Below are 9444 nucleotides of genomic sequence, written 5' to 3'. Positions count from 1 at the left end.
ATTGTCCAAACATTCTTTTCATCCTTGATATAGCAAACGGTCGATTAGTTGTTGCCTTAATGGCGACCTACGTCCGTATAGAATTTCTTTCCTTAAGCATGTCAAAAAGTTTCATCTTCTCCGCTATAATAAGCATATTTGCAATAGGGTTCACTGCCATAAGCCTTAAAAGATGCAAAACGTTAATTGGCATCTTAGGACTTGAAAACAATTCACACTTTTAGTTCAAAAGGCAAAAAAAAAAAAAAAAAACCTCACCACACAGATTATGATGCTGAGTGATATCACGTATGTACGCGTAAAATCAAACTGGACAGAATGGCATACTGAATGTTGTAGTTTGTGTTCAGAGGGATCCTGAGTTCCAACAGCCAATCAACAGCCTGGAAGCTGATCGGCATTCCCTGACGAGTCATGTTTCCTCTACCAGCCAATAGAGTGTCTCATACGAAAACTTCTGGACAAGCTAGGATACTCTTCTAACGCTTCCTTAGTTTTACATAATTCTTTGTCACTTATGACAGACTATGAATTTTCTTCTGTCCTACAAACAATATACATTGCGTTCTCACTACAGTGCAGACTTTATGTATGCTTATTTGTTTCTGTATTTTATCTTATTTATATTTAGGCCAAAAAATTATTATTTTCTGAAAGGATATTTAAAATCCGACAAAAATATAAAATTCATCAGCCAACAGAAATCCCTTTAGTATAAAGAGGACTCCTCGATATGGATTTATATATAATATATTTATAAATCTGTGATATCCTAAATATGCAATAGGTGAAATGCGATAGATGAACCATGATATGACGAGGGATTACTGTATATATATAAATTATAGCCACAAAAAGAAAAGTGAAATAACTCGATTAGAGATAATACTTTCATCTTATTGGTGATATCATTAGACTCCTATCACTTTTTGTTTCATGGCTATAATACATGATTTTGCTTTTTTCGCTTCATCTGTTGTTATTTCTACACACATAATTACACACTCACTCACATACACACATTATATTAAAGTCAGATATGTAGCCTCCATGTGTAATTTCCTATTTTGTAAATAGTTTATACATGAGGCTCCAGTTCACAATACAATTTTGTAGAACATTACTGTAGTTTCTACAATAGATATTTTCATCTTACTAACCTATCAGATTATAAGAAAAATTGGGTATAGTATAAGCTTGAGTTAATGTACTATAGATACTACAATTCTTAAAAATATTTCCTCCCACCAAAGAGATAAAAAACCCGAGACTTACGAGGGGAACCTTATCTGTTTTACTAGATTTCATTTTCTTGATCTTCTGACCAGAACCTTTCCGGTCTAACCTTGGGCTTGAAGACTCTGGTCCTGGACTTTGTGGCTTCACCAGCACTTGACCAGCAGAGGCAGATTGCTTGATGGAGTGTCCATGGCATGGCCCCGTCGCTGTCTTTACTTGAGAAGTTGACCCAACTTGAATGCTACTTACTGATGCAGATGTTTTGACCTGTGAATGTCCCTGATTTGCAGAAGCTTTAATTCTCTCCCATTCTGCCATCTTTCGATTAAACTCCTCCCCAAGGTTCTTTTGCAGTTCTTCAACATTCTGTTGACTTTTGCCCACAAGTGCTTTGCGAATTTTCCATTCCGTGAGCTTCTTTTTGAAATCAGCAGGCAGGTCATCCTCTCCGTGGATTTTCGTCTTCACATCCTCCTGACCTCTGGACATATCAACTTTAATCTTGAGGAAAAGAAGCATATATTAGCAAGGGGAATTTTAAGAAGACCTTAATCTAGAAAACAGTGAAATGTTATCTTTTATGTAAATTGAAATTACAAAATATTTTTTTTCAAGCCATCTGAATAGATCTAGCATTAAAATTTTTGTTCCATGCTTTGCAATTTGAGCGACATAGAATTTGTAAATATATAATGAAAACCCTAATCAAAAGAAAATTAAATTTTCCAATTACCTTTTCTCTCTCTCTTTCTTTCATCTTCTCCCATTCATGCAACTTTTTCCTAAATTCTTGTGGAAGGTTATCTTCAGGTTGCGAATTTGGTCCAACAGCTGTAGGCCCAGAAACCGTAAAGGCAAGTGGAGAGTGAAGAGGTACTGCTGGTCCTGATCCGCCTTTTAATCTCTCCCATTCCTGCAGTCTTCGGTTGAACTCTCCGCTGAGGCTCTTTTGGAGATCGGCTATGTTCATATGAACGCCTGTCATAAATCATTACATGCAAAAAGCATACCTTGGCTAATTAGACAGGAGTATCAACATGTTTGTTACATGCTGCCAGAAAGGTTAAAGATTAAGATTTCTCTTACCAAATATTAGGAATGTTACCATCTGTTTCTATTATGTAAAAAAAAAAGGAAAAACTCAGTCAATTCTTTTCATTTTAGGACGATTCAGAAAAGGCATGTCTTTCATTCAAAAGTGAAAACAGAGTATATAATGAGGAAAAAGAGATATAGAGTATAAATATAGTATAGATAGTATAAAAGACTAACTGTAGACTATCTAATTACTATCATCAAACTAAAACTGAATGGAAAGGTAGAGCTAAAGCAGATCATTACAGCATTGCCTTTCCTTATATAGTCTGTGAGCCAAATCAGAATTAGGGCCTAATTTATTTATTTATTGCACTCCCCATGTAACTTTAGTTTAATGTTACCAGCAGGTTCGTTGGGTCATATAAGACACAGTTTCCTCTTTAACCATAGCCTTTTGTAAGCGATGGGTTGGCCAAAAAGCTAATTTCATGAATTTAAATCAGTTAGGTAGGGACACTTCTCTTTGATTTCCAGGTTGTCCTAAAGGGTTGGATAAGTACTTTAAAGTATGTATGGACATAACTGAAACAAAAAATAAATATATTGTTTCAGCATCTGAGCACTGATGAAAAGGGTAAGGACAGAAACTTGGCCCAAATCATCCAAATTGGAAGAAAGTAAAAAACTACTTTCTCTTCTTGAATATATACACTTTTAACATGGTAACCTCATTCACTTCATCCACTGGAAGTGCAGGACAACAAAGTAATAAGCATATTTTCCTTGAGTATGAATGGCTTGAGAAAGTCAGTTTGTTGGAAAGGATTGAAATGTTGTGTCCATATCTTGGGCAACACATCATGCTTCTCAGAAGTGACAGGTCCCTTTTAAAACAAGCTTGTCATCAACGTTGCCTCTTTTACAAGATGTAGTTCATTCAGTTTTAATGATGAAACATCCCATGGATATTGTAAGAGTAGTCACACATTGTCTCAATCCTTACCAAACCCGAGTTCTAGCAGTTGGTCAGCCACTATTTGTAATTGTCAAGGAAATTTAAAGGAAAATGGCAGCATTAAAAATTCTGGGTGATCTCTTGAAAATTAGTGGTTTAACTTGTGCTCTTGTAGAGACAGACATAGCCACTCCTGTAACAGCACATTCCGTTATCTCTGCTTCACATATGAAGAAGACAATTCTAGCTCACCAAGTTTCAGGTTGCTGTTTTTATTACCTGCACAAAGTCACTTGTATAGCATATATCTAGGAAGCAGAAGAAACAAATTAGCTAACTTGTGGAAGCTGGATCAGAAAATTAAAGTCAGTGTCCATAATTCTACGTTTTGGAATTTTGTATTCCAAAACGTAGAAAAGTGTTCGTTTACAGCATGTCATACCAGGAGTCTGATCTCAAATTGTACAAAGATGTGCTACGAGAGCTCATTCCTTTCTTCTTTGCATCAGGTGGCTTTAATTTGATTTGAGAAACATGGAGGCTTCCCAAACCAAAAAATATGTTGAATTCCTAAAGAGGATTTTCGCTGTCCACAAAATTACTGAGCCTTTATCCTCAATGGCTATAAACTAAGCACATGAGCAGAATAATGGCTATTTGAAGGTGCAGATGCTCACAAAAGGTGGGCAGTTGTTGGTCCTGATTGATGAGTTTGAGACTTGAAGTGATACTGATTCGAAATCTGAATGGTAGCATCATAATGAAACTCAAACTTTGCAGAAAGGTTTCTTGAAATGGTTGACATTCTAGCAGAAGTAATCAAAGAAATATGCAACCCTTTAGAGGAAGATTCGGTGGAACGGATTGGGCAAGACAGTCATTAAATTAAGGACAGACACAATTTATAAACCTTATTAAGAGATTTAGATTTAAGACAAGCAGCAATTTCTACGAACCAGTACACAAGAAGAAAATTTTATTGTTCATTCACAAGATGTTTACTGCAAAGTCCATGACCAAACAGTAACTGCCTCTTCATATCATGCCAGAATCATGACACCAAGTCACAACTACTGCCTCTACAAGAACAGCAGGCATCAGGCATCCATAACAAAGATCCTACCGCTGATGTTACTATAATGGATTTTGCTGCTCTTCTAAATGCTCTTACACCAACCAAGGTATCTACATTTGAGTCTTATACAAAAAATTAAGTCCTATCAAAGATACAGATCGCATTCAGAATTACAAATAAGCACACATTATATTTGATTTGTACAGGACAGACAGTATGAAAGCACAAACATACCAAAGAAGAGGCACAGGAGTTCACTAGCGAGTTATTAGTACTGCAAAAACTCCTGACAATTAGGCCAGCTTCCTCAGAACTGACCAGAACACAACTGAACTTTTTGGATATTTGGTAGACTTAATTATTTCCTTTCAAGCAGATAATACAACATGCATTATTGTCACCAAAGGGGGTGCCGTACTTTGCAGCAAAGCTGAATAGGACACTGCTGACTTACGAGGCTGCATTCTCAAAGTGACAAATGCTAGAATCCTTTGGCATGATGCAAAACACAGGGGCGTAGGAGCGCTTGTCTGGGAGTGGGGGCTAATGTTTGAATAGGCTATGATGGTAGCGGGTCTGATGGGTTGATTTCAAGTCTAAGAACAGATTCCTGAATTCGACGGTATATGTAGAATAGACTTGAAATGAGCTTATATCTCTCTTATAGCTCGAATGGTAAAGTAGGCATGGTTTCGGCTCAGGGCATAGTTTCGAATCCTTGCCTAGCCAGATACATTTATCATAAATGAGCTTCCAGTGGATATACATTTACAACGGTATAATTCGATATTAAACGCCATTGTGACAGTGGTTGATATTTACATTGATTAAAATCATGAGTATCTGTGTTATATATATATATTCATCACAAATAACCACGTGTTGCAAACTCACCAATCAACTATCATGGCGGCGATGGGCTGATTTAAAGTCTTAGAACAGATTCCTGAATGTGGACTTTAAATGAACTTATATTTTTCTTGATAGCCCGATTGGTAAAGTCGTCCATCCAGGATTTGTGTCGGCTCAGGGCATAGATTCCAATCCTTGCCCATCCAGAAGCACTTATTATAAATGAATTCCCAGTATATATACATTCCCAAGGGTAGATTTCGATATTGAATGCCATTATGATTGATATTTACATTGATTAAAATTATGAGTGTTAGTGAATGAATTAATGAATGATTTTAAGTTCTCTGGCATACGAGTGTTATTGATACATATTCAATATATATATATATATATATATATTTATATATATATATATATATATATATATATATATGTATATATATATATATATATATATATATATATATATATATATATATATATATATATATATACATCAATAATAAGTTACAAATACCCAGTAATATCAAATTCTCTCTGCCTTGAGATCTTAAACGCTTAGGGAAATTTCTTTAGTGATAAATATTTCTGCCGACCAAGGACTCGAATCTATGACCGATAGAATAAGGATTCAAACCTATGACCTATAGAAATAAGGATAGACTTTTGGCTGTTTAGACTAGCTTAACCTTTATTCATTTTTCTATCGATCATAGGATATTTGTAACTTATTTGAAAACAGTTTTTAATACTTAGAAAAAAAATCTCGATTGACCTATCTTGACATCCAACAACCTATCATTTTGTTTACCTTTCCATCGAATCAAAACTGTAATAAAAAGGAAACCTTTCTTGTGATTTATTGGCAATGATTTAAACTGACTTTGATATCGTTCCAGAAGAAACCCTTCCTTTGAAACAAACTTTTATAGAGAGCAAAATCTTATTTACATTGTCATTAATCCCGGGGACATTATAATCAGGTATGCTTACATTTCCGTCTCTCCAAACTATCATCTTCAACTCTATGCCCAACACCATATTCATTAAAAACATCCCGGTCAAAATTCTTGCTAATAAAAATAAATGTTGACAAATAATCGACATATATTTTCATAGTTTAATGCAAGATCCACACTTCACCTATATAAATGAACATTGGCTCATCTTGTTATAGGTAAAGTTTGTTTCTTCTGATTCATTTGCAGAGATCATCAGCATCCCTAACTTGCAGGTGGCCTATGCTCTCTCTCTCTCTCTCTCTCTCTCTCTCTCTCTCTCTCTCTCTCTCTCTCTCTCTCTCTCTCTCTCAACGATATTTAATAATCAACTTTTATATTCACGTTTGGCCTATCATTGACTTAGAAAAATCATGGCCGTTACTGGTAAGGGAAAACTTATATATATATATATATATATATATATATATATATATATATATATATATATATATATATATATGTATGTATATGTATACATATATATATATATATATATATATATATATATATATATATATATATTATACACACTTTTTGGATTTTTTTTAACCTATATTGAACCAAGAAACATCTTTACTGAGATGCATACATTTACTAAGGAAATGATGATAAGGTTTATTTCATAACTGATTTACACTCTGGAACGCCCTTATCAACAAACACAAATTCGCAGGTAGACGACGCAACAGAGTCAGGCGTTGGCGATGACACAGAAATGTGACTAATTTCTTGTTCTTAATTCGATTTGTCTCTGTTGATTACGCTGATTATAAGAACATCAGATTAACCATAGTCATACAACTTCTGGCATATAACTATTACTCCTTAAATGATTTGAATCTGTGATGAATTATGATATTCTCCATTCAAGAAAATTCCATTTGGCAGAGCTGTCCCAAACTCGTCCCACCAACTTTAATTATGCTGATGATTGTTACCTTGGTCACTTGCACAGGGAAATGACTTCCCATCCATGTGCTTTGATGAAGAAAATAATACTAAACACTTTTATAAGTAAACTCAGGTTGTTGCCGATAGCATATGAAAAATTTACGTCATTTTCTGATAAAAATATTAATACTTAATAAGGATACGATCGTTGGGTAATTTACCAACTACCAATACTGTAGCCTCCACCTTCCTACCACAGTTTTTTGACCCACGTGTTCGTCAAATAATTGACTCTATTAGTTCAGACAAAGTACCTCGGATGCCATCTATTGGCGGTAAAGTAAAACTCGTTGCGATGTACAGGGGGGAGTCAACGTAATTATGCCTTTCGGAATGTAACAATATTGTTATTCTATGTAGTTTTGACTAACGATACACGTCATACCATAAAAAATATCAATTACATTTTGGGTTCATAAAAAAGTAATTAAAAATTATATAAAATAACTGTGTAATCACTTTATTTTCACACCGATTTCAATACATGTGGCATATCTGGGGACCCCTCCCCTGACCCCCAAATATAATTGAACTAACGATTGTTTGCTGAGGAAATATTTCTGTGACATTTACTGTGAAATTTGTAATTCCTCAAAAATTAAGTTGCGGTCAGACAGCAAGGAACATCAAGTTTAGGTACGTCTGTTTTATAGCAATTGTGTGGCCAAATAACAACAGAGATTAAGTAATGAAAATTATAATGGATGGATGATGGGGGTAATTAGCAATTTGGAACTTCACTGCTAAAGCCATCTATTGGCCATGAAAATAAACAATATGTAGAGCTCTTTAATCCTTGCATGTTGGAACCTTCCATGACGTCATTTTTGTTTTAAAATATCCCAAAATATCCTACTTGATTGGAGAATTGGAGTTGAATATATGATATACCTGTCTCACATATTTTTAAACAAGTATCAATCTATCATCCTTTTTCAGTTGGATAGAATCATTCACATTAATGGAACAAGGGACGTGTGCTGCCATCTTTTAACAAGAAGTAGAAACACTAGGATTCTACTCAAATATGTCTTTAGCAAGTGATTTCTTGTTTCCATAAGTTTATAATTCCTTTTATACATCAGCTTCAATAAATATTACGATTAATTATGTGTAGATTGCATTCTAAAGAAATTAAGAATTCTAAAAATTCAAAAGTTAAACAAGAAATGGGAAAATTTTCAAAATTCAGAGATCCTTAGATTATGAAGAGGATAATGGTTGATTGCATACTTTATATATATATCATACATACATACATATACCAAAGGCACTTCCCCCAATTTTGGGGGGTAGCCGACAACAACAAGAAACAAAACAAAAAGGGGACCTCTACTCTCTACGTTCCTCCAGCCTAACCAGGGACTCAGCCGAGTTCAGCTGGTACTGCTAGGGTGCCACAGCCCAACCTCCCACATTTCCACCACAGATGAAGCTTCATACTGCTGAGTCCCCTACTGCTGCTACCTCCGCGGTCATCTAAGGCACCGGAGGAAGCAGCAGGGCCTACCGGAACTGCGTCACAATCGCTCGCCATTCATTCCTATTTCTAGCACGCTCTCTTGCCTCTCTCACATCTATCCTCCTATCACCCAGAGCTTTCTTCACACCATCCATCCACCCAAACCTTGGCCTTCCTCTTGTACTTCTCCCATCAACTCTTGCATTCATCACCTTCTTTAGAAGACAGCCATTTTCCATTCTCTCAACATGGCCAAACCACCTCAACACATTCATATCCACTCTAGCCGCTAACTCATTTCTTACACCCGTTCTCACCCTCACCACTTCGTTCCTAACCCTATCTACTCGAGATACACCAGCCATACTCCTCAGACACTTCATCTCAAACACATTCAATTTCTGTCTCTCCATCACTTTCATTCCCCACAACTCCGATCCATACATCACAGTTGGTACAATCACTTTCTCATATAGAACTCTCTTTACATTCATGCCCAATCCTCTATTTTTTACTACTCCCTTAACTGCCCCCAACACTTTGCAACCTTCATTCACTCTCTGACGTACATCTGCTTCCACTCCACCATTTGCTGCAACAACAGACCCCAAGTACTTAAACTGATCTACCTCCTCGAGTAACTCTCCATTCAACATGACATTCAACCTTGCACCACCTTCCCTTCTCGTACATCTCATAACCTTACTCTTACCCACATTAACTCTCAACTTCCTTCTCTCACACACCCTTCCAAATTCTGTCACTAGTCGGTCAAGCTTCTCGTCTGTGTCTGCTACCAGTACAGTATCATCCGCAAACAACAACTGATTTACCTCCCATTCATGGTCATTCTCGCCTACCAGTTTTA

At 35.9% G+C, this 9444-nt stretch overlaps 1 protein-coding gene across 5 annotated transcripts in view; it reads right to left on the bottom strand.

Annotated features, from left to right (window-relative positions):
• Positions 1-9444, bottom strand: part of LOC137616586 (microtubule-associated protein futsch-like) — a 79482-nt gene that overhangs the window by 27202 nt on the left and 42836 nt on the right. For 4 of the 5 annotated variants that reach the window (XM_068346471.1, XM_068346472.1, XM_068346474.1 and 1 more), the window contains 2 exons: positions 1973-2217; positions 1276-1740 (listed from right to left, as the gene is read on the bottom strand). In XM_068346471.1, coding sequence (XP_068202572.1) covers positions 1276-1740; positions 1973-2217 — 710 coding nt within the window. The remainder of the gene's footprint in view (positions 1-1275; positions 1741-1972; positions 2218-9444) is intronic. The other variant, XM_068346473.1, reaches the window with a different exon arrangement.

This window comes from Palaemon carinicauda, chromosome 22 (assembly GCF_036898095.1).
Source record: "Palaemon carinicauda isolate YSFRI2023 chromosome 22, ASM3689809v2, whole genome shotgun sequence".
Lineage (NCBI taxonomy): Eukaryota > Metazoa > Arthropoda > Malacostraca > Decapoda > Palaemonidae > Palaemon > Palaemon carinicauda.
This window is presented reverse-complemented; position numbering and strand designations above follow the sequence as displayed.